A 26,781-nucleotide genomic window follows, 5' to 3' on the forward strand; every position below is an offset into this window, starting at 1 on the left:
GGACACACACACATGCAAGTACACTTTCCCTTAGCTCTGCTTTTGTGTTTTGTCAGAATTAATGAGAAAAGTTCCCTTGCCCTAGGGGTAATTAGTGTCCTTGGAGTTAAATAAGCTAATACTTAGACACCTCTGGCACAAGCAATTATGTTTGTGTATTGAATAATTGATTCAAAGAGGGGGGAAGGGCTGCTAATCAGATCTGAGCATAATGAATTGATTTAATTAACAGGGGAATCCGTGGCTCTCTGGGAAGTGCGCGCATTTATTCGGTAGCAGGGGCGAGCGGAGCGCATAAATTGGGGGAGAAAGGCGGTGCGAGCATGCTGTTAGTAGTTGTCAGCCTCACAATTGGATTTCTTGAATATAGTTACAGTTTCGGAGCAAATGAGAACTGGGAGGAACGCGTTTCACTCCGAGAATAGCTTCCTCGCATCGGCCGTTTAAAAGACCGGGGGGCGATTAGATTTGAGTTAGTCTGCTCGTTTTCGGGGCTCCTTTCGTTTTCGCATGGAACGCATCGCGGCGTCTCAGTTTAGTTTGCCCAGCGGTAATCGTAAGAGCAGTTTAGCCCGTGGATGTTGCAGTCGCGCCGTGTAGCCGAACGCGACAGTGGGACATCGCGGTACCGTATAAAATCTCCGCAAATACATTGAACAGAATAACAGACGCGCATTTATTTCTCTTCATGGCTTTCCGTCTCTGAACAGCGGAAAACCAGACAGACGAGCCCGTGTAATTAAAGCGAGCGGCAGCAAGGCGGACCGGTTATTATATTGTTTCTTCTCAGAGAAGCCATCGGCGAGCGCAGAAGTGTGCTGGAGCCGAGAGCGGATCGCCTGGAGCCGGACTCCTCTCTCCTCAGGACGATGGTGTTAGACAAGGAAGAGGGTAAGTCTACCCGTGATTGTGAATACACGCGGAGTTGCTTCTTCGTCTGTTCGTTACGATAAAAAGGAACACGAGGATGTACCGTGTCTGTTTTCCTGCGGAATGCTACTTTCACGCTCTAGTAAGCTACATTTGTCATAGCAAACGGACACGTTCGGTGGTCGGGTTTCGTGAGGATGGAGCGCGCACGCTACTCATGGAGACTTCTAGACGTGCAGACTGTGGTGTTTCTGCTTAACCACAACTACCGTTGGTAAATAAACGCAATTGAATACATAAACGTACCAAACCCAATGTCACCGCAGTATCAGTTAGTGCGCGTCTAAATCTGTGAAGTTACGGGGATGTTTCAGCAGCAGGTGAGCGCATCTGACCCTTAGTTAAACGAGAGCGGATTTATTAATACCATATTTGATATCGGTTTAATATGACTGTAATTCCCTATGCGTATAAACCAAATCACTGCATGCTGGTTCCTACAGAAGCTGTCGATAAACTTTTCTTGAAGTGTGTTCTGCTGACAACTCTATGCGTACACCTGCAAGGCGTAAATATCCACTCTGAGCCTTATTTCTGCATTTTGATGTTTCCTTTAAGCGTGTCGAGGGAAAAATCCATATACGGCTCCTTTGACCTAAAAATGCCTTTCTTGTCATCTTTCATGGAATATTGTCATCACACTCACATTTAGTTTTAGCCAGGGGCCCTTTCCCCTACAAAGTAATGGCTTGCGTGTCAGTCGCGTATTTATGTTTGAAAATGGATATTTCATATCTCTCTGAGCAAACCATCCTTTCACTAACCCATCTAAAAACCAATAAGGGGATTGCCGTAGAAACATAAATTGGTCTGTCTCGCTCAATCCATGTTGCGCTAATGTACCCAGATTAACTCAACTGTAAATTGTCTCCTTTGGATGTCTGTCTTGCTAAAAGTTCCCCATATGATTCATGATTCAGATTGCTTTTAACAGCTATTGGCTAAGCAATATGGTAAATGTACAAGGTGATGCAAATGGCATTAGTAGGAGAGGATGCACAGGAGCATGTAATGCAGTCAATACTACATTAACTACTGATGCCCAATTACAGAAGCAGGGAGAGTGGCTTTTAGGAGCATTAGGACTTACAGAAAAGCTTAGATCACCTGCTGCTCATTGCCTAAAAGCTTCACCCTTTGCTTGCTGGTGCCGACCAACTGCGCTGGCATTTTGGCAGGGATGGGGAGGCAGCTTGAAACAGTTCTCTCTCGCTCTCTTTCTGCTTTTTTCTCTGGCGCTCACACTTTTAGCTAACACGCACGCAGGCTTCTAACGTTCATAGAAGTCTAAATGGTAAAAAAGCTGCAAGGATTCTAAATATATATCCGCGTAGGTTAGGTACAGTATCCTAATTTTTCTGTATGCGCATGTGTGTGCGAGTGGAAATAAATGCCTGCACAGCATAATCTCACCATCTCCATAAGAACAACCCTTGTGTTTGCTCACATCACCCATATACGCCTCTGTAGAAATAGGCCCTCGGCACTTGTGAACAACTTGCTTGTGTGTTGTGAGTTTTTATGACAGGTGTAAAACATAAAGAAGTCTTATATAAAGTATTATAATCCACCGCAGTGTTTCACAGAAATATCAATGACACGACTGAGATAAAATCCGTTCCTGCATTATGGAATCATAATAGAATGATCTTGTTGCCTTCTGAAAATTCTCAGTGCAAGATACAAATCAGTAGTAGTCAATAATTAACATTGTTTTCTTTTGGAAAGAAAATCATGTCACTCATCACATTAGACAATGTGTTGTACCAAGCGCATATTGTAAGTGGAGGGACGCAATGGTTTCGTAAGCTCTTGTTATATTTCTGTTACACTGTACAAGATGACTGCATCTCTAAAATGATCAACCCGTTTTACATCTCAGTATCGCAGGGTTTATCATCAGCGGTCCTTGGCCTGTATTTTATCCTTCAATAAACAACGCTCCATCGTCGCTTGATGCCGTTGTGGCACAGAGCGTTACAGATCATATCTCCTCCATTTTTATCACGACTTTGGGGAGGGGTTGAACGTGTTAAGGTAAAGCACAACACCTTTACACGTTTCACCCTAAAATAAAAAGCTCACAGTTGGCTTTTAATTCTCTCTGGGGAAATGAACTATTCAGCCATTTTCTTTTCCTTCAATGTACTTAACTCTGTGCATCGGTAAGAATAATTGGGTCCTCATTGTGGACTTGTTCAGGATTGATCATTCGCACCGCTGGGCTCCCTTAGAACCTGGAGAAGAATAGAACAACCTCCTATTCTTCAGCTTGATTATAAATTCTTGGTTACCTTTTGCCGTTCAATTTACGAGCCCTGCTTGCCCACTGTCCAATGAAATCTGTCCATTCATAAAGCATGCATTTGAAAAGCAATGTTTCAAATGAATACTAGACCCCTGATCTGTCTGCTGCTGTAATAAAACTTGGGGCTCCAAGCATCGGTTTTTATTTTGAAATAATAAGAATTGCTTCATTCTTTACTTGAGTTACCATGGTAATTTTGTCTTGTAGCAATTTTATATTGATTTAGAGAGTGGACAGTAATATTTCTTTTCTGTTATTCCCTTTTCTGTGGGTTGATTTCTAATTTCCACTTGGAGATTACTTTTATACATTCCTTAAGTCTTTTCGCTTTTTTCCTCCTGCAAGGTAATTTTCTCTCTTGTATTTGCTATTTTCTCAGCTTATTGGCTTGTTCTTATTCTAAATTAAACTTGCCAATTTCAAATATTGAAATTACATCAATGTTTCTCTCGCCCTGGGTCTCTTGCAATATTGCGCCTGGATTCAGGGCCTAATGCCTTTGTTCCAGCCACTTATATTGCTTCAGCCTGAAGAAATTCCTACTTTATAAACATTTCCTCCTGATGCAATTACAGTTCAATATATCTGCAACTGATGTGTCCTCAACAGAGAGATCTGTCATCGCTGTGTGGTCCTAAATTGGCTTGCTGTATTCTGATGATGGTTTGAATGCAGTGCCTTTGTATGATGGCGTAATATATTCTGCAAAGGAAAAATATTGAACATATTAAAAAACGTATTAACATTTGGAAGCCTGGCGATACACAATTTGACCATGCTCGGGTGTGTGTATTTGTAGAGCAAAAGAGACGGATTCCGTCAGATCTCCCGCGATCCACCAAACCCATTTCTGTTTCTTTCCCAAGGCACTAGATCACTATCAAACTTGTGCTTTCTCACATCAGTGACTGCAGATGTATATCATTTGCCATCATTTTACGGCGATTCAATGGGGGAAGAAGAAAGACGAAGGCTTTAGAGAGCGTGAGAGTCAGGGGTTTGATGAGATGGAAGTATGCACCTGTCCCTAATGCAGATGGGTGCACTCATCAGAACAGCTCACCGGCTCAATAGCTTCCCCTTCCTGAGTAATGCCGGAGTACTTTTATTAAATTCGCAGCCCGCACATTAGACGAGCGCCACACCGCACGTTTTAAACGTCTAAACACTCTGTCAAACATCAAGGGAGAGATGGGTAAGGCTCACGTTGCATCCATATGGTCTGTCACAACAGCATGTTTCCACCAAAAAAATCCCCCACCCTCTGTCGATTGCCTTGTGTAAAGCTGTAGTTATAGTTTTTTTTAATAATTCCAATAAACGTGGGATTTTTGAAAAGCTCCAAGGACGTACGGTCCATCACGAAGACATTGGGAACACAGAAAACCTTTTATAAAATCCTCAGACATCCTGCCAGCAAGATGAATCGTCATTTTTAGGCTACCTTTTAAAATGTCTAGGAGCAACCTTATCTTTCACCTTGAGTCCTGAGACGAATGCAGACAGGTGCGGCGTTCAGGGAACAAACGAATGCGAGAAAGAGAGAGAGGTGCAGAAAACAATATCTAAGTGTTGTGTATATGCGATTTACGCAGAAAAAATCATGTCTAGGCAATATCAGCTCGGCTTAAACTGAAAGAAAGGCACTCAACTTTTGTCAATATGTCTGTACAAATGTCAGACTTTCGAAAAATGTGGGTACACAAGGGCTCAGCTCTACAAGAGCAGCTTTTCCCACTGGACATGCTCCACGTAATAGTACATATTCTCTCTTGAAAGAAGGATATAAAGCTACATATTGATGATTTTACACTAGGTGGTTTTTAATTTACTTTCCTTTGCTCTTTAGACCACATGTTATTCCCTCGTGTCACCTTGTCGTGGCACCTCTCGCTAGTACATCTCGCTGCAAGGTTGAGTTGCTCCATCTATTGCATTCGTGCGCGATCGCTTTCTCTTTCACTAACACACATACGCCCACACACGCGGGCTCTCTTGCAGGAGGTCGTCACACTTGGCTCTATTTCATCAGTCCCTTTTCCATTCCTCTTTTTATTTATTCCCCCCCCCACTTCATCTTTAAGCTGCTTTTCCTGTACAGCTTCAGAAATGTTTCTTTAGCATACACCGCGACCTATAGCACTAGCTAAAGATGACCTGCTGCTCTACACGTCCACGCAATTTCCCAACCAAGATGTACTTCTGCTCTTTTGAATGTTACCTTTTTGGCATGACCTCCCTGTTTTAAAAGGCCCAGCCTTTAAAAGAAAGTACAGGTGGCCATGCTAATGAAATAAATGACTAGCATACTTTGCTTAAGGTCTTGTCCTCCCTGCCAGCTCTTTCCATCCGCCAGAGAGACTTTTATAAACTCCTCATTAACCTTATCACATTCTGTAACTTGATAAAAGCTTTCCTAATGATACCTACACTGATATCCACATTTGGCTCTAATGAAGTTAGAAAGTGCAGCTTGGGGTATCAAAGCCGTTCATTAGAGTCGCGAGTGTGATCCCTGCACACCTCGTCTTCATCATGTAAATATCACTCGACTCGAACACGGAACAAGGAAGAGATGCCAGAAATGAGCTGTGAAAGTAATTTGGAGGCACAAAGGAAAAGGTTTGTTGTTTTTTTAGAATGTTTATGAGCAAGCGTTATGCGATTATGAATGATTAATGCGGAAATAGATTCTTGTGGCATAATTGTAACGGGGTCTGTTTATGCGTGCGAGTTTCCATCTTGTTATACATTGATCTTCCATTAGGCCTATTAGTTGGAAGGCCTTTTTTAATCCCTCCTGAAATACTCCCTAGATACATATTCACGAGAGTGTGTTTACTGGAGGACTGCAGGCTCGCGCAGATAACAGCTGCGCATTCGGAATGGTGTGTTTGCAGTTGTTTACATTTTTAGGTGCCCAAGCATGTGCGCTTGTATGCGCACCTGCGTGTGCACGTGTAACGCGTGAATGAACGTGTGTTTATAATGATGTCCGTTAGATTTGCTTGTTTGCTGAACATGGTTATAATGTAGGTTTATTGTATGTTTATATGTGTGTGCAGCAACTTTGTCATTGAGGTTGCTGGAGTTGTTTTTGGCAGAGAATCTGTTAAAGATGTTAAATAAATTGATACTGGGCTTAAGATTTGACACTGCTAGAGCGAGGAGGGCAGTTGAACTAGCGTTTCAACATTGCTGGAGACTGTATACACAGCGATCTAAACCACACCTCATTCCCAAATGTAAATATGAAATCGTGGAAAAACCAGGTGCTCTGCAATTGGAAAGAAATGTATGTTAAAGTATGTTCAGGGTGTGTGTGTTGACCAGTTTCAGATTTATACCTACTCATAGTGTTTTCTTATTGCACCACTAAAGCAAGCTGGTATTAATGTGGTTTAAGGGGAAACTGAACCATTTGTTATCATAATGATCAAAATATCTTATACTTTTGCTTTTTAAAATGTGCAAGGATTCTATTCATCAATATCTGTAATGCTGACTAGGGCAGGGTTATAAATATACGCAACATCTAAGGCTAGAGGTTTTTTTTCTATTGGGAGAACATAATGAAAACTCTCCCCAGCTCAATAAACTTTCCATATATATACACCATAAACTGGTAATAACAATCCTCATGTAAAGCACTTAAGAAAATAGTTGGGAGAGAGAAATCCAATATAGCCTGTGTAAACACATTCCATCCAAATATTACATGGATATTAAAATCTATTCCTTTTTTAATAAAAAAGCCACAACATATTTAAGGGAAGACGCTGGTAAAAAGGTACTGGAGGGATGCCGTCAAACGGAAACTCTGTCCACTTAATGAGATTTTAACTTCCACAGCTCATCAGCTGACCTTCGATAAATCAAATCTTGAATTGCTAATTAAAGGCAGTGATGGCCGGTTAGTTTGTATTGTTCCTTAAAGGGGAAGGACACAGTATCGGAGATGTTGATTTAATCAATGCTTTGTGTAAGGCTTCTGATCCATTAGAATGGCAGCTGTGGTCCAAGCGCTCAGCCACTTTGCTCGGATTTAATTGAAATTGGAAACTGAGCGCAGGCCGAATAATGCTGTATACATTCCAAAGTCTGTATTTTGTTGTTTCAAGATTTTTACCCTTTCTTGACACGCATCCTTTAAGCTTATAATGGAGTGGCCATTCCATTTAACTCTTGAGTTCTCCAGCAACATCAATAACCCTGGATGGTCTGGCCATTCAATCATAATGCTGTCAGTTGTACTGCTATAAGAAAGGTTTGTTTTAAATTCACATTTATTTAGATAACAATTTACTTGGTATTCCATATAATTCACTGAATACAAAGGTAGTCATACTGTATAAAGACTAGTCCCAATCGGATTCTATCACTACATGAAAACACGTTTTCCAGTTTTTAGAATTTGAATATATATTCACTTTTTTAAAAATATAACCCTTAATATAATATTGCCCTGTCCTTCCTAAACCCTTAAATAATGATTTTTCTTGATGATACAAGGTTTTTGCCAGACAGTGAAGATATCAAATGTAGTTGTATCTATTCTCTTAATTATACAGTATTATATCTATATTATATTACACCATTCTACTACAACAAACAAAACACAAAATTGGAAACCCGAGAATTTTTTTATCGTCATCAAACAATAAACGAATTAAAGGTTTTATGTTGCAGTGTCACACTGAACTAATCCCTAATTCATATAATCCCAATGGGGGACGATGGCCCATAGGCAACTGTAACATAGCAATGGCTTTACAACTTTTTTAAACTTAACCATTATAATGTCCACTTGACTAAGTCCTGTACATTAAACAATGGCCCCCAATGTATTTTACTGGACCGGAAAACCTGGAAGGACAAAATGTAACTATTGCAATTCAAAGCCTGCTTCATTATTTACCCCATAAGTAGATGGGCATCCGAGAGAGTGTTTCGAATGACACAGAGGCCTCACACACCAAACAAATACCCCCTGTGGTGGATTTGCATTATTCAGCTCTAAACGGAGCCCAAATGGAGTTGTGCTGCGTGCCGTTTCCTCCATTTTCAACACTGCAGCATGGCTCTGAATGGCACACCTGTCTCCTGGAATATCTTTTGAAAGACTAAATGTGCCGTAATTGCTGGGGAGAGGGGCATTTCATACATCACTCCCTAACCTTGAGAGTGACACAAACTTTAGGCCTACATTTATGCCTAGCCAAATGCATTTTTAATGCGTGCGAAAAAGTGTTGGGGCATCATTGTGCGATGGACGGCGGAATGAAGCTCTGACAGTGCTAATGGTTACATTCTTGCCAGGAGTCATGAAGTAGCAGATAAGATTGTCCCCCTTTTTTCTGAAAAGATCTGGAGGGAGAATAGATGGATTTATTCCTTTATTCAGATGCAAATGCAATCTGTGGGAAAGGGGGAAAAATGAATTGAGTTCATATATATGAAGAGTCATTCATCAGCGGGAGATATTGACGCTTCGTGCCTTCTGGTGGAGTAAATGGGAGTGTTGAAGGCTGTGGTCTTAAAAGTCTGTCTAAAATCAAGACCTAAAACAAACGTTCACTCTGGGCCTACCAGCAACAGAGAGCAACTTCCAGACGGCTGATTGGCTGTATGTGAGGTCACACACCTCCCTATTCTTTCTCTATCAAGCGACTGATTGCCCCGCTGATCTTCTGTAAAAACTTGAGTTTCCAACCTTCGCAATATGAGAGCTGGTTGTATTTTCCCCCTACATTCTCGCAAGCCGGTCTGTCGAAAGCTTTACCTTCCAGACCTGTTTTCTCACCACGGTAGCAAGCAAGAGCCAAAGTGTTGGAACAAGTTACCTCTTGCAGTAACACTGCCAGTTTTCACACATCTCCAAAATAAGCAGTGATGAATTTAATTAGATAGTTGCTGCATATCTCTCTGATACATTTCTTATAATTAACCCCATGTGAATAAATTAAAACTAACAGGAAATAGAAAAGCGTGGTGCAAAAATAAATAAATAACGTGCGCACGAAGTTATCCGTTAATTGGAATCGCATCTGTTAGCCAAAGCTTTAGCAGGGCACCAGGAGCTAACAATGTGTTTAGTAAGCCTCTCAATCTCCTTATGCAAGAGAAAGAGCCGTGGAGGTTACTGAAAGTATAAGAAATGCATCTCTGACATGTTGGAGTAAAGAAAGCCCCTGTTTCCAGGCCCTGCTCTGCCCACACCCCCCCACACTTGTAGCTGAGCCAGTATTATTGCAGGCCTAATGCGGTTGCCTCATTTGGGCCAGATCAGAAGTAATTATGCTCGGGAAAAATGGCTTCCGACCGCAGGGGTCAGGACACTTGTAACATGTGAAAAGAGCAATTATTCCTGCAGACAAAAACCCTCCCTTATCCTGGGCAGTGCCAGGGTCACTGCGAGGGAGCAGCGATGCTGCTTTTCATCGGGGCTTATTGGCTGCAGCAGACTGCTAAAGTTGCATCATCGCATTATTGAATGGCACCCTCGTTTCAACTAAACCGCCCGAGCAGACCCTGATCTCTCGTTTTAAACTCTTCTTCAATTGAACACTTTTAACTTTGGCTGATACAATGAACACCACCCCAAAGCAAGCAAAAGTAAATATTCTTGTTTCATACAGTACACAAAACAGAAGGATGACGTACCTTTCTGAACTTCCTTGAATTAAGATGCATGATGTCTGCCAAACACACAAATCAATATGTTTCAGACTGTTCTGGTCGGGGCTTATCAACTAGGATCAACCTTTTTCTTTATTCATCGCATGATTTTCAGCTGGCGTATTCCACCTGACATTATTACCAGATGCGTTTTGCCTTGGCAGTGAAGGAGAATGGGTGTCTACCGGCTCAATTACAGTAATGATGTGTACTGATTGAAAGAAACTGATTCATGCAGACAATAGCAGGACATCTGCTCCAGCTCCCCATTAACCTCCATGGCGGCCGGCTGACAAATTCTACTGGAGATTGCCATGGTCGCAGCATTTACACACATCATGCATGCGCAGATACAGCTAACACAAAGCATTCATTTATTACAAAGTTCAGTACAGTTGTTTTTAATTCTGTTAAAAATCTGTTGTTTTTTCATCTTCGTGCTTGTCTGGAACTATGACAATTAAATATTGTATGTAAATTAATTTAAAGTGATAGTTTACCTAAAAAGGAAAATTATTTACTCACCCTCTTGTCATTTCAAACCTGTATAACTAACTAACTTATTTTTAAATGTACAACCTACAGCCAAACAAACAAATTCCCTTCAAATGTATAGGCACAAAACCAATGTAAGACAATGGCCATGTCCTTGTTCGGTTACCAACATTCTTCAAAATATCTTCTTTTGTGTTCTGCCGAAAAAAGTCATACAAGACTTTGTCCAGAAAGAATGTCAAGAGGGTGAAATGATGACCATTTTTTGTTGAACGATGACTTTAAAGATACACATTTGATTCTGCTTTTAATTAAGATTGTGTTTTTATAATAAAAAATACAACTGATTCATAATTCAATGCATTTCATTATTTTAATCTTGATAGATTTGTGTACTGGTGCTTTAAAAAAATTGCCGAACACACCAAGTAAAACAATCTACAGAAAATATTTCTTACTGCCAATGATTAGCATAAATAGCAGTCAGCATCAGTTAGGAATGAAATTGCAATTAGCCTACAGATTCATGTTTTCCATTCAACAAGAAAATATATAATTAAGCACAGCATCTGTCCACCATTTGTGCTGGATAAGGTGCAGGTCCACAGAGATCATCTTCATCACATGCCTCGGAGAGATGCAGTTAATATCATCACAGACCTCTTTCCAATCCCTGTCACCACCAAGACCCCCTTTTGGCAAATGGTCAAGTTCAATCAAAGACCACAACCTCCCATGGCTTGATCAGCTTTCATTTGTCACACTGTGGCCTTCTAGTCCAATCTGTCTCAACCACAGTACACTCATCTCCAACCTCAGAATGCTACTTTTAAACCAATGAGCATCTCTAATCTTAGACTGCATTTCTTTATTACAAATAAACGATCGTTCTAAAGGCAGATCTGTTGGTTGTCAAGTAATAAACCAATTTCTGTACAAACAGCTACACACATTTTTGGCATATTACTCCATCTTTTCTCTTTTTATATGCTCGGTGTATTTTAGCTTTGCATGTCAAACTTCTAGCGGTTATTTCCTGAATGAAAGATGTCTGTTCAACTAAAAAAAAATCTTAGTGCAAACTCTGTTTTCTTTTGAAATGATCTTATCTTTCCATTCATCCACTGCTGGTGTTTAATATTTTCGACAACTCTTCCTCTCCATGCATACATTGCTGCTGTCATAACTGAAGTCTGTCATACATGAAAAATCATGGCAACAGCTTTGCGACAGATGACTGCCTGTAATCCCTCATACATCTGTAGCCCAAGTCCCCAGCACTTTGTCCTTCTAAATTGGTCCCTTTTTAGATGTGTAGAGGTCATGCACATGGTTTAGGCCTTCAAGGTTCATTTAAGGGCATTGTGTGATCCATATGCAGACCCTTATAAATCACAAAACCATGTTGATGCTTAAGGAGTGCGGCTTTTGTCTGAAATCCATAGAAATCGTAATTAGCCGTGTGTCTAAATTGGATGATGTGGCTTTCTAAGTTAAGAGAGCATATTATATCCTGCCTTTTAGAACAGCGATATTGGTGCACGACCTAATTAGACTCCCTTCCCGATGTTCAATTCAAACCTATTACCACAACGGCTTTCTTTTTCGAGGTGTTCAGCATACGGATCAGATCTATCCACTGTAACTACATTGATCATTGGTTTCCACTGTTTTCATTTACGGATGCAACATAAAACGATGCAATAGAGGCCTCCAACACAAAGACCTCATTTTATGGTCCTCCTTTTTCCCCAAAGATTCACTGGTCTACCTTGAAGATGAAATAATTACCGGCGTAATGCTTTAAAACGATTCCTTGACTTTTTTCCCTTTGCTCTAAACCTTAAATACATCAAAAGGGTACCACATTGATTAGATTTTTTGATATCTACGAAAATGGAACTTGAAATGAAGGCCATAGATCCGGATCCTATCTTTATAATGGAAAGTACATGGTCTGACAGTTTCAAATGCAAAAACCTATCTGTACATATGCGAGCGAGATAAGGTCTTTAAAGGGTTGGATGAGCGGAAAAGAGGACGATGACAGGGTGCACACCAATTATTAATAGCGAATGATTTTCTTCCAACCCGTTATTATTTGTTTGAGAGAAATGTTTGACATGGCGAACGCCGGCGCTTAAGGCAAAACACACCTGCTGTTAGGATATGAATCAAGTGGTGGATAGCAGGATATTTTTTGTGACATGGAATGACACGGGAAGGTCAGCAGCACTTGTATCTGTTAAATGGATTGGATTAAGTAGGAGCTGCCTCTTCAGTGTGCTTCTTCCGTTTATAATGTTCCTTTTTTTGTTCTGCAGGACAGAAATGGGGGAAGGGTCGACTACCAAGATTCCAGGCTGTGCAAAGAATGATGACAGGTGCACTCTTCTGTATAAACCCCAAAATACCAGTTTGCTGATGTCAGAGCCAACATTATGTACTTTCATTTAGTCATTTCGCTCTGTCGTTTTAGATTTAAAATGTGCTGAGGCTAAATAGGGCCTTCTAAAAGCACATCTCAGCTGGCTTTTTGGGAAAACAACAAGAGGTTTTTCAGTGACTGCAGAAACGAGATGATTAGCTCAGTCAGAACCAAGAGCGTTAAATCTAGGTTAGGAGACCTGTCGTGAGGCGATGGTGTCAGTCAGTTACCCGCGAGTCTGAATTCATTTCAGGTAATTACAGAAAAGAAAAACTCAGAGGTGACTTTATGGTTTTTGAGTGGTTACATAAAAAAGGGTTAAGCTTGCCACGGCTAACTTTTCTACAACATACGCGTTGTTAAAAGGTGGGTGGAAAGTGTGTGTGCTGGGGGGTGGCCTAAACCAATTATGTGTGGTTCTCCTGAGGTGGGGGCGACCTTTGTGTATAATTAGTTATCTTATTTAAAGCAAAGATTTTGAATAGAATAACTAATTAGCTGTCATAAAAGGCAAATTAAAGATTTTTGTGTCATCCCTTGGGGAACTAAAGAAGCCTGATTCCCAAGCTCGCTCTCCCATACACTGACACACACATGCACGCTAGCACAAACACAGACACACTTTTTCTCACAGACGAGCTATCTCTCCTCATTAAGACTGTTTCTAGTTCTGTAGAAGGCTGACAGGAGAGCACTGTTGGCATACCTGCAGAGTGCAACTCTAACAAGCCATGAAATGCAGGTAGAAAACGACCGCCCTCAGCTAGTGTGGCTTCAATTTAAAGGCTTTTTACCTTCATTTATACCGAACATTGGTATTTATAGCGAGTTTTGTGATCCTAATGCGGCGGTTTCAAGGGGCCCGTACTGGGGCCAGAGGGGGGAGGGGAGGAGGCTGGAGGATCAAGCCTGGTATTCTAGACCAATTAGCTTTCCTCTTTCCAGTTCTGATGAAGAATTAAGACTGAATACCACCAGAGCTCTTATTTACATCCAAGTCATAAATGTAACTCCTTCTTTCTTCCCCCCCTCACATTTTTACCCCATTTATTACAGAGGTAATGCTAATTATATTATATTCATAGCACCACAGAATCAAGGAACGCCTGATCCGATAACTAAGAGAGAAAGTCAGCATGCCATACACAGTATTTACAGGATCCGAGTAAGGTTTGAAAGAATTTAAGTCCAGTTAGGAGAGGATGCAAAAACATGAATATAATGATAGTTGCATGTGGAGTACTTGATAATGGAGTTCATGCCCACTGGTCATGTACAGTGGAACCATTACCAGACATTAAAGCTGGAGCCAAATAAGAGCTGCTGCCCGTGACCTCTGCACCCGACCATCAGCATACTCTTTCCGGACATACAAATGCACTAACAATCAGCTAAGCGCAAGCGTTATCAAAAGCATTGATTTGATTTGGATATCTAAAATGCAACAGGTTATTTTGAATATCATAAATGATTCGATGCGTGTGATATTTTTAGAGATAATGCATTTGCGCCTTTCCCATACTGCAAAACGATGGTAAAATGGCTAATGCTTGAATCAAAAGCCCTGTGTCCAGATGGGTCCGTCCTTATCCAGGACTGGGGCTTTTAATGGTTTGACCGTTCAGGGCCGATGCGCTGGCGATTGAGGGAAAAGGTTCGGGAGGGGTGATGGAGAAGGGGGGATGGCGTTGAAGGGGGCATCACACCGGGCTTTCTGAAAGAAATGTGTTTTGAAAGCAGAGGTATAGAGAGAGAGGGAGAGTGCTGGTTTAGCTCTGTGTTCTATTAGACAGATCAATAGCTCAGTGTACAGAGAGTGTCTTAAGAGCTGTTGTCCTGCGCTTTCAGCTGTGGCAGACCTGTTAGTGCTGGCAGAGGGGTGCCGAGTGCCAGCGTTACCAGCTCTGGCCCGGGGGCGGCTTTTAGTGTGCACACAAATGTCAGACCACAGATAGACTATTAGTGTTTAGTGCAGTTATTAAATGGACTTTATTTGTCCTTTAGGAGGCTAAAAGGCATGCTTAAAGGGGGGAGCTTACATGACAGCAGGGCAATTTAGCTGGTTTGGTTACTCTTCACTGGTTGCAATGAAGGAACATGAGCACAAGTGTAAAAGGAGATAGAGCTTTACCCTGCGTGCGTGCGTATGTTTGGAAGGCACTTAGGCCATACCATATCGCACTGGAAGCTGAGAGCAGCCTTCTTGCGGTCAACAGTGCTCTAAAAGGTTAATGTTGATCTATACCAAACAAACCCCACGGGAGGCTTTTAGCATGGCCAACAGTTCTCATGCTGATGAAACGGGGCCATGGCTAATCTTCTAAACAACATAAATACCTCTGTCAGCTATCTAAATAGAGATGGTCCTGGGACATCCCAACACACAGAAACATTAGAATCCCCTATTAAATTGTGCACGTTAGATTGCAAAATATAACATCAGTGCCTTTTCAACGAGGGCAGCGATGGATGAACGTAGTCCGAAGTGACCAACACGCCTGAAAAGCATCCGCGGCTAATGCATACCAAACAGCTCAGAGTTTTGGAGATGCTGTCCTTATCAACGAACGCTAACATGCGCAGGTTACGCCAGGAAGTAAATCACGCTCTCTCTCTGTTTGTCTTCCTATCTCCACAGGTGTTCCAATGCTCTCCGTCCAGCCCAAAGGAAAACAGAAGGGATGTGCCGGCTGCAACCGTAAGATTAAAGACCGCTACCTGCTCAAGGCCCTGGACAAATACTGGCACGAAGACTGCCTGAAATGTGCCTGCTGCGACTGCCGCCTGGGGGAGGTGGGCTCCACCCTGTACACCAAAGCCAATCTCATCCTCTGTCGCAGGGACTACCTGAGGTAAGAACACGCTCCAGTCAAAGTGCTGCCTAAGCAGAAAGGTCTTGCTACACCTGAGGCTGTGTGACATTCAGAAACGGCAACGATTGCCACACTTCCCATATCATTCCCTGCCACGTCTTCACTCTCCCCTGTTGCGTTTATCTGCTAACCGTGGGGTTAGATCATTTTGTTGCTTTAGCTTGTAAATGATGTTTTCTTTGAGGCTGTTACAGAAGATTAAATGCTTGGTGCAGCAAGCGACCTGGACTCTGTGTGTTCCAATTAAATCGCAGTTGCGCAAGTGAGCAAACACCACTGAGTGGCATCTCGGAGCGATTGTTTATGTTTAGCTGGTTGAGGTTTCGTGTTAACGTAAATGTGACAATCTGTCCATTTTCAGAGTTAAGCGATAAACCACAGCTTATGATCGCTATGTGTGTGTGTGGACTTGCAGCTCACCCCAGGCAGCTGAGTGGCAGAACTGTGGTCTAAGGATCTGTTTTGCCTCCTATCTCCGAGCCATCTGCTTGCTAAATTAAACATGATTATTTCCTGGGCGTTAAATCCCAGTCCCTGGGGTCTCCCAACCGGATCCAGCTATTTATCCCCAAGCTGCTCTCCCCAAGAGCCCCCACTGCTGGGGCCCTATTCAGACGTCCCGGGCTTCACCCGGTAATAGATGCAGTTCAGATTTCTCATCATTTATCACCTCCCATTTCCTGGCAGTGCTGTTAAAATACTGTTGAACTCACCTGATAAGGCCCCATTAGTTGCTCTAAATGTAAATTAATCAGTAATGAAAATATACATCAGTGCACCCAAATGTTTTAAATATATTAATTGTCAGACTTTGTCTGTGTCAATATTTATATCAGCACTGTCTGCTGTCTTTGGATGACAATTCAAGTATTTAAAAGCAAAGGGAGTATGTGAGGGACGGTGTAAAGAACGTTGTGTAAAAGGAATAAAAACAAGCTTCCAGTTGCTGCTTGCCTCTGATACTCTTAATGAAATCTAGCCCACTCATCTGCTCTTCAGCCTGTGACAAATGTGTGCTACTTAATGCCTGGAGATGCTGGATATGAATTCTATTAAGGAACAAATTAGGAAATATCCGTCTCAATGCAGGCGGAGTGAGGCTGCTTGGCGGTGTTCTCTTTAAATGTGGGTGATTGAGACTCCACGCGGGGCGTCCCACCTAAACTTCACCTCCAGCGCACTCATGAAGAATCAGTCTGCTCGCCTTCAGTAATGAAGCTGGAATCTCACCCAGAATTAGCCTCACCCATACAAGGGAGGCACTTCATTAAAGACGGGCGGGTGGATCAAACGCATTTCTTTTATTATCGGCTGGGTTTTCTGGAGCCCTGCCATGCGCACATTAATTATGAGCTGCGCTCCTTCTGCGTTTGTCCTTCAGGAGTACTGTAGAGCTATAATGAACCCCCCAGCAAAACACACACCTCTACCACGCCACAAACTAGCACTATTGCATGTGACTGTTTCCTTACTATATCAGTAAATGCTGGATTTATAAGCTTTTAGGCAATAGATTAATCCATTTTGATGGGGTCCAAAATCCTTTGCCCTCAACAGCAGACTGCTAAAGTGCTTCTGTTTTTAATGGAGATGACCAAATATTTTTTTATATCTGAACGGTCGCTTTGAAATAAAAGGGACACATTACTTTCTAATCAAAGAAGAGGGCTTTCAATTGAAATGGCACATGCATTACTTGCCAAGAGTTAAAAACGTTTTGTTTATCGAACATTGTATGTAGATTGTGACTGGATTACAAATTGCAATTACAAGGGGTGTGAATTGTCTTTGGTCTCACAACAAATCAATTGGATTTTGATTATCATGTCAACGATTCAATATCACGATGTGTTACATGATAAATGTATATTACTGCGGTATGTGCCTCTCACACTTTGACAAGTTAGACGAGACGGTAAAAGCTATCTGCGCGCGTACAGTCACCTCATCGGGGGAAGGAAATAGAGGGAGAGACGGATGCTGCTTGCACTGAAATTACAGTCTAATATATGTATTTAAATGCTTTGTCAAAAGCATAGTGAGACAATAAGAATACTTATTTATTAAAACAATTACTGTTAAAACATGTTATTTTAATTGCGTTTTTTAATAATCGCTTATTACCCGACTAGTGAAAATTCTGTATTTTATCTTTGTATTCTAATCTGTATTAAATAAAGAACACAAATAAAAAAAATTATATTTACAAACTCCAATTCTTTGAATAATTTGCACAATAAATTAATGTAAGTGCAGTTAAAAAACTTACTAAGGATTTTGGTTTTTGTCCCTATTTTAATGACAGCATGGACAGCACCAGAACAAAACCTCATGATCTATGTTATATCAAACAGGAAATTTGCCATTCTGCACAAGACATGGTTTACATGGATAATGTCCAAATTTGTATATATATTAAATTAGTGACGGAGACAGAGTGCAACATTTTAAACATTTGTTCTCATTTTTATGTCTTTTCTTTTAAATATTTCTTAACAGAAAAACATGATTTTCAGAAGTTTTAGACTTCTGGACCTATTGAATGTTGTACTTCACACATACAGTCGCAAATTTCTGTGTCTTTGAATGCAAGTTAAGGACCTGAGCAGCTGAAGTCTAATCACAGAGAGACATTAAAGGAAAGGAAGCTGATGTGGGCTTCAGAGGAGAGAGAAACACCTGTCTACACAGAGCCACAGGGAATCAAACAGAACAATGAACATAGGCGTTCGGCTTTAATATTAAAGTTTAGTTAAACACAAACAAGATTATGAAGGGAAAGCTCTGTTCTCTTTTCCTTTATTGTCTCGTTGGCTTTTTTCCTAGTCTGTGGATCTGGTGCGTGGGGGACTTTGAGATTTTTGACGAGGCTGTAATAACATTAATGAGCTCTCATATCACCAAAGCTTCCCTTTAATGTTATCACCAGTGTTAAATATAGAATAGACTTCTTTGTTTTCTATAAAACAACTAAAATGTTTGCTTGTAATGATCATGTAGCATATATATTAGCACATTAGATATTTAAGCCCTGGAAGTCCTTCCGCACTTTTTAACACATTAAATGGACTTTTTGATAACGTGGTCGGTTTTAAATTATAAATTATATTGCCTGAAATCCAAGTCATTGTATTTCAAAGTTTGCTGGTGACCTTCCAAATGAGTTTCTGTAACCTCCTAATCCACTTAAATTAATCATTAAAGTCTCCTTTTTGAGTCAGGCCATCACAGAGTGTCGAAACCCCACAATTAAACTGACGATTTCTGTACAGAAACTTGGTTATCAGTCACAGAGTTGTGTGTATGTGTTTTACATAGTCTCACCCCTTCTTTTAGGAAGAGTCTTTACTCTTAAACCAATCAAAAGGTCTCAGAATTTTCAAGAGAGTAACAGCCCTCTCAAACTGCCATTCCTGTGACCTGATTCAGAAAAGAAGAGAAAATGGGTCTTATGATGCGATCTGTAACACCCTCTGCTGTGCAGCATGATGGACGTGAGCCACAAGAAATTGTTGGGGATCCCCGGGGACTCTCTGCACATTTTCAACAAGGAGTCGGGATAACACAACATTGAACTCCCAACTCCAGTTCTTGCTCCAGCATTAAGGCATGACATTTGAAATGTGCTCGACAACAATCTATGCGCTGTTCCTTTTTAGAGAACACAGCCTTTCAGACAGACACCTTAATCCTCCTTGCTGCCTCTGACCATGTGCGTGCGTGTCTGCAAACGTATGGATTATGTTGGCAGCTATATGAGAATTTTTCGAGAAGAATGACTGTTAAACTCAGTTTATACTTGTGCGTATGACCTACGCCGTAGCCTCTACGCCGTAGCCTCTACGCCTCTACGTCTACATGGCGGTTTTCATTTATTCTTCTGCGTTGTTGACCACTAGGTGTCAGTGTACATGCACGTGTTGCTTGTGTAACCAAGACAAGAGCCAAAGAAGCAGCTCGTTTAAGAAGCAATTATCAGTGATGGCAGCCAGTAAACTGTCACTTTTGTTGCAGCTTGAGATATTAATTACAGAAGAACAAATAATCTACGTAGATAATTCATTCGGAAATGCGTTTGAGTAAACATGATGCTATCGCAGGTTTTTACCAGAGGGAGGGGTTCAAACAGACCAATCACAGCGCTTGCAGTCCGCATTGAGTTGACGCGTTATTACATTTTTGGAGAGCTGCTCTTCAATCTATGGCGTAGGGTACATGTTTCTGCGAAGGCTACGGCAAAGGTCCCACGCACGAGTGTAAACAGAGCTTTATATACAATCAAAAATGTTAACAGAAGCTTTTATACAACGGAAAGTTTACGAAACATTTTATCAGTTTGTGTTTCTTGGGATTCGAAGCCATGATTCTCACCCAACTACTGTGTAATAGCATTCTTGAAATGCCAGATCACAATTAAGTGTCATCCAGTCAAATGCTGTGGCAAATGTTTTGGCATGGGCTCTGTATTCATCCTGTCAAAGGCTCTTTTAAGTGGAATAAAAGAGCCCACCAAACGACAAAAAAGGGGAAAAATTGGAAAAGTGAAAAAAATATGAAAAACTAATATGATAATTTGTCTTTTTCTTCTGATGAAAATTATTTCATCATTTATACACCCCCATATCATTCCAGACCCATATGAATGTACGACTCCTCAGAACACCGATGATGATATTTTGAAGAAGGTCCAAACAAAATGGGCCCTCACTTGACTTTTGTGACCATTTGTATGGACACAAAACCACTGAGACATTTCTCAAAATATCTTCTTTTGTGTTCCATAGATATGAGCACAACAAGTAGTCGCGACTAGTCGTTTGCAGAATACCAGTTTTTGTAAATATAAATATTATACACAAAACGCAAATATGTATTATGTGTAGATACACATATGCATGTATATATTTAAGTATAAATATTTTGAACACGCATGTATTATGTAAACAAAATAACTTAGAAAAGAAATGTGACAGATTTTCTTTTATTTTGGGTGAACAACCCCTTTTATAAGTGTCCAGCTATACACTTTTGATATGATTAATTTATTGTTTACTATACATAATGTACAATTGGAATTTTTTTCTAGATATATTTACTTCATGTTGTCTTGACACAGACAATAAAGCGACTACAATATACCATGAAGAAATTTAATCGAGTCACTTTCTCCCAGATTCTACACTAGCCTTGGAATAAAGCAGCAGTCTGATAAGCATTATTTTAATAAGCTGAACTTTTTGGTGAGGCAACACCTCAGTGAGGTTGCACGGCCTCCACAGAGTGTCAGAGTTCCACATAAACACTTTTTACTGGAGAAGTAACCCGATCTTACAATGCCTCTTTTTAACACCTCGCCTATCTGATATAACAACATGCCCTCTCCCACCACAAGACTGCGCTCTGCTCGGGTCTGTTGCTCTAATTAACAGCAGGATCCGCTGGATAGATGCAGTCGAGAGAGACTGATATGGACTTGCTGCAACTTTGTTCAGTTTCCCATCCGAGTCCTTAACTTTACAAGAATGTTTAGCATACGGAGCCGCTGCCTGATCCTGAGCCTTGTTCTTTCCCTTCCTGCTCTTGTTCCCTCTTCCTGTGGCCTCTGCAGAATGTACATACATATCTCTCGCTCCGAACTTTGAACATGAAAATCTGACGTCGGTTAGCGGAGGAAAGCGATCTGCCTCGATGCCCCTCTCTGTTTGTGACCTTGATGGTTTGCGTCCCACCTAATAAGCTTAAACAAACAGCGCAGACATTTTTGTTGTGTGTCCCTTTTTGTGCTCCAGCGAGCATCTACTTATTTCTCCAAGGTTGCATATCTCAAAAAAGCCCCCACCTGTACATCTTTCTCAGCTTTTAGCAGGTCATAGAAGAAGAGACAAAATGAAAGAGAAAAAGAGGATAGATGCTGGAATCTTTTGACTACATTATAGTCCAAAATCCAGCTGGCTTTGGTCTGAGCAAAATCTCATTAGTTACTCTGGATTTAAAAGAAAAAGAGGAAAAAAACTTTGAGCACTCAGTTGCTCGCCTCAGACCTGTTTTCATTGCTTTTGCAACGTGCTAGGGCGAAAACTCTTTGATGAAGGGGATTAGAACCATGTGATCATTTTAATTAGATCATTAGCTAAGAATTAACATCTAGGTTTGTTCCCTCATTAACAAAAAATACCTAATGTGTGCCAATGTTTTTTTCTACATCGGTTGTTTTTCGCCTTTTTTGGTTAGTTGTGCGATCGTTTAAAAGCTAAGAAAGGTACGGGTGAGTAAATCTGCTTTCTGTGTTCTCTCCCACAGGCTCTTTGGTACAACGGGGAACTGCGCAGCCTGCAGTAAACTGATCCCAGCCTTTGAAATGGTGATGAGGGCCAGAGATAATGTTTACCATTTGGACTGTTTTGCCTGTCAGCTTTGTAACCAGAGGTAAGCAGAAAGACACCACAACAACGCTGCAAGATCGCCTTGCTTTCTATAATTGCAGAAGTTATTAGCTCACACAAATAGCCATCACTCATACAATGACCAGGAGCAAAACATACTTGCATTCTCTATCAGTCTCCCCCCGAGTCACATGACTTTGCAAAGTCTCATTATTTTGCATTTGCATTAAATTAACATCCAGCTACTGCGCACATTTCGTCCTCAACCAGCCTTTTATTCGCTTCGTCCTGGTTTGTGTTTGTCACCAGAAGCAGGATTATAAGCTTGAGTTGAGTGAAATTAGCCAGCGCTTCAGTGCTGATATCGTTGCCAGACCAATACCGAGCCTGATCATACTGTGAATTGAGCACAGTCAGCCAGAAAGCTCTTACTCGATACACGGCCAAGCCGAGCACGTTACCTCTGTGTGTCTCTCTGGGGGAATTAAGTGGCCGGCCGAATGAACTTTTCAAGGATCATCCTTCCAAACATTCCTAGGGAGCAAAGAAGTGTGACAGTGTCTTAAACGCTCCAGTGTGTGAGCAACTAGTAAAACGCTTTTGTGTCATTTTGTGTCCCAAAAGACTCTCTGCATGTGCAAGTTAGACTCGCCGAATACTAAATACAACGGTGTAAATATAAACAAGCTCAAACTTCAGGGAAGATGGCATAGCTAAGAAATTTTTCAGCACAGTTGAGAGTTGGTACAGCTCTAAAGGATCTGCGTGTAACGGCACAAATAGGTTCCGCTTAATGCAATCAAACAAATGAAGCATCTGTTAGAAGGGAGGAATAAACCGCCAGTAGCACATTTGGTTTGCACCAGGTGTGTAATAAAGTTTGGTGAGCTAGGCCTCGCCACTGAAGGATGCCGCAATAGGGGCGCAGTTTTCCCATGATCCTCTCTGCTTTTGCCATATTCCTCTGCCTGCACATCACGTTGATAAGCTATATAACGGGTAGAGCTTTGTCACCACCGCTCTGTTGTTGGCACTCGCGGCTTTAGAGTGCAAACTTGTTAAATGTAAAAATGCAATGCACACATGGAATGTTGTTCTCTTTAATTGGCATTAAATTTAATAGGAAGTTTTTAAAGGCTAACAATTTATATTTTGGCACAGAGCCTCAACATAGGGGAAAAAAATCTCAGTGGTGGGGTTTCCTTGGAAACTGGTGTGAAGCTTTTTGCCAGGAGCAGGAATGATGGTGACATGCTTTCATTGGGTGCCAATCCAGTCTTGCTTTGGAAAATGCTTTTGGTTTTGAAAACGACTTTAATTTATTGCGGCATCACAAGAGACTTTAAGGCCACAACTATAACCCCTGCTGGGACGACAGAGATCGTTCAGTATTCATTTTAATTTACACTGATGTACTCTTGGCTAAATTTAGAAAATAAATCAATATAAACTAAGGAATTTTTACTGCTTTTAGGTTTTTCACTGCTAATGTTCACGTCAAGCCAGACACATCAAACTCCCACTGCAGAGTCTTCAATTCCTGAGAACAAAATACCTAAATTAATTGTTCTTATTATAGTACAATACTTTAAAGGTGTTGTTTCATATTAAGCAGGATCTACTGACAGAACTGCAATATAATATACATAACTATGTCTTCTGAGGTGTATAAAGACCTTAAATAATGAAGCGTGATGTTTTATTGTCTTAGAATGAGCTATTTCTATCTACATACACTGCGGGTCCCTTTGCATGGAATTCTCCATGTTGGATCTATAGCCCTAAATGGAAACTTCTCTACAGAACATGTTTTGTAAATACATTATCTCCTTCAGCAAAGAAGCGAAAATGTGACGACATCTTAGTTATGTGTCAGCTGCGGTTGTGCTTCGAAGAGGAGGGGTGGAGTGAGCCGTTGGTTGCAATTGTGAAAAAAGCCTTGTCTGCTCCAAAAGAAAATCCTCTTTATTTACCTGTGCATGTGTTTGGTTTTCTTGCAGGTTTTGTGTGGGTGATAAGTTTTTCCTAAAGAACAACATGATTCTGTGTCAGATGGACTATGAGGAGGGTCAGCTCAACGGGAGCTTTGAGACACAAGTTCAATAGCCAATCAAAGGACGGCAGCGGCAGGTCTCGGTCCACACACACACATACAAGCGCTCGTGTGCGATGGATGTTCTGCTGCACTCAGAAGAAGAGCATCTGTCTGCTTGCCTGCAATACTTTTTACAGTAAAAGCCCTATTGGTCCCTGAGGACTCCGTTGTAAATGTACTACTTTTTGGCCCTTCCTGTCCCCAACACTGAGCAGTTACACGTTTTGATGTACAGTTGTGTCTGCTTAGCTCAGCACTGTATTGCCTGTATGGTTTTTGTGATGTTTTTCTGTTTTCGTTTCACACTTTGTCTCTTCTATTCTCTCTCTCTCTCCCTCTCTCGCGCTCTCTCGTTCTTTGTAATGCTTCTCTGAGGGTATGTACAGTCTGTTTTTCTGTATATATAAACTGGAACATTTATTTTATGAAACTGTAATGCAATTTTATTACCAGTGTGAATTAAAAAGATTCTTAAGTGTTCATATTTGAGTTTGTTTATTGATCCCAAAACCAAAGTTTGAAGAGGCCGGCCCAAGAATGAACAATGTAACTCTGAAAATGTCAGAAGCTTCAAACACATTCATCAAACAACAACAAAGAAATAAACAATGATAGCAATTTTATATACAGAATGGCATATTGAAACAGCATATTTTAATTGCTGATGGAATACGACAAGTTGTTTTCGGATGAATTAAATACAATCTTATTTCGAATAAAGCGAAATTGAAAAACTCTCAAGTTGTTGTTGTCCTTGTAATGACCAGTTCGAATTGTACACTTGGAATCTTGTCATGTTGAATGTGGTCGGATTTTGAGCTTGACTGAGGTCTTAAATTTTCTATGCATTCAAAGTTCACTTTTTTTATTTATCAAAATATCACTAGGTTTTCTATACAAGGGCTCACAATGAGAAACAACAGCATGGTATTTACACGACAAACACACAGAACAATTTGTCAAGCCACCCTGGGTTTTTTAGTCTATCTGTGGCACAGAGGCATTGTGAGAGTAAAACTGCTCTGTCAAAAGCATTGCTTTTCCGAATGGCTTTCAGGAACAATGGAAGTGCAATTAAAGGATTGCGACTGAGGTGACACAATCTTCTATCCCATTACTTTTGATTTTCATCTGTTGGTGGTAATTCTAGTTTCTATGAGCTCTGAACCACAGGAGAGCTGCTTCACGGAGGATCTGCCATTTAAAGCAATTAGTTTCATTCAATATGGGCAAGAAATGGGAAGGGAATCAGTTGGGGTCTTACAGCATATTGAAATTTCATTTACAGATGTCCAATACTTAAAGCAGGCTCTTCGCTAAAGATTTGCTAAATGGAGCCTTTTATGCTTTTCATACAGAAAACTTCTCCCCATTTCCCAAAGTGCTTTGAAAACTTAAGGCTTAAAAGGGCACCGAGTAATCAGAAAGAACAAACATGAACTAGAAATTGAAATATTTTCTTTGTTTGTGATATAAAGGCTGTCTAATTTAAGACACATTTATAGATCCCTTCAAACAATTAAATACGCTATTAGATTTGGACTCTGCTAGCCGTCAAGGTGACAAGATAGAACATTGTTACACTGTTTGGCACACACTGAATAATTAACACGAATAAAGTGTGCGTGTGCACATGTTAGGGCATCCCAATATATAGAAATGATTCAAATATTACAATGTTTGCAATAACTTTATCAGATTAGTTTTTATGCTCCGCGAGAGTAAAACATTCACAGTGGTAATGATGTTTTCTTTTTCAAGAAAGAATATGAAACAAGTACGCCGGTCATTTCATTGTCAGTTTTGATATGCTAATAGAATTTAAATGAATTTATCAAAATGAAAGCATTATAATATTACAAATTGTATATGTCACATTATTTTTTGATGTGTTTGTATATTTCTTCAGTATCGTGCAGCCCCAGTATACAACATGTTACTAAGTCAAGGCCCTTGGCCTCTGGGCCTGCCTGGGACAAAAGGTTTGACATTGTCCTAAAAGAAAAGACTTAAATAAAACTACAGACACAATTATAAACGCATTATGATGTGTTGCAAGTAAGGATAAGTGTCCAATTTCTATTATCAGGCCGAAACAAATTTCACAAACAATTTTTTATGTACATGTGAATATAAATGGCTATTAAGTCAAGAGATAAAGGCACCCAAACAATTGCCAAATCATCAAAAACTTTTTACGTCTGTGCATCAGCGAGAGGTTTACAACTACACATGTTCAACATATGGATTTTGACCTTTAGGCCAGAAGCCCACGCAAACAAATTCTCACCACGGTTGTTGTAAATGAACCTATACCGTAGACAATGGAGGCTTTCTGAATCTGGAAACACTGCTGCAGCAGGGAAGCAGACCGGCTACATCATTTGCTAACAAATAAATCAAGTGTACAATGTGCATTAATTACAAATTCATTAAAAATTCAGACTCACCAGCAGGTGTGCAAATAAAGGATTAGTGAGACAGCAATTACACCACATAAGAGCACCTTTTAATTGCAGCTCCTGGATTGATTTACAGAGGGAGACAATCAGGCTCTGTGCAAGACGCCTGATTGCTCATTTTCTAGAAAA

The 26,781-nt window shown here is 40.7% G+C and overlaps 1 protein-coding gene across 5 annotated transcripts; it reads left to right on the top strand.

Annotated features, from left to right (window-relative positions):
* The first annotated feature begins 250 nt into the window (after positions 1–250).
* On the top strand, positions 251–24,673 carry lmo1 (LIM domain only 1). Of its 5 annotated transcripts, none has more exons than XM_079468167.1 (6): positions 251–625; positions 711–891; positions 12,736–12,795; positions 15,478–15,691; positions 22,013–22,138; positions 24,096–24,673. In XM_079468167.1, the coding sequence occupies exons 2-6, from the start codon at positions 870–872 to the stop codon at positions 24,199–24,201; spliced, it is 528 nt and encodes a 175-aa protein (XP_079324293.1). In that variant the 5' UTR covers positions 251–625; positions 711–869; the 3' UTR covers positions 24,202–24,673. The 5 variants fall into 5 exon arrangements, with proteins under 5 accessions (XP_079324293.1, XP_079324291.1, XP_079324294.1 ...); XM_079468166.1 differs by having other exon boundaries at positions 252–625; positions 722–891; XM_079468165.1 differs by having other exon boundaries at positions 251–891.
* The last annotated feature ends 2,108 nt before the right edge of the window (positions 24,674–26,781 follow it).

Source organism: Barbatula barbatula, assembly GCF_947034865.1.
Source record: "Barbatula barbatula genome assembly, chromosome: 1".
Lineage (NCBI taxonomy): Eukaryota > Metazoa > Chordata > Actinopteri > Cypriniformes > Nemacheilidae > Barbatula > Barbatula barbatula.

Coding starts and splice junctions, on each gene's coding strand:
- lmo1 (XM_079468165.1), top strand. CDS start 870: ATGGTGTTAGACAAGGAAGAGG. Junction 12,796..15,477: donor TGTGCAAAGAATGATGACAG/GTGCACTCTTCT, acceptor CTATCTCCACAG/GTGTTCCAATGCTCTCCGTC. Junction 22,139..24,095: donor TGTCAGCTTTGTAACCAGAG/GTAAGCAGAAAG, acceptor GTTTTCTTGCAG/GTTTTGTGTGGGTGATAAGT.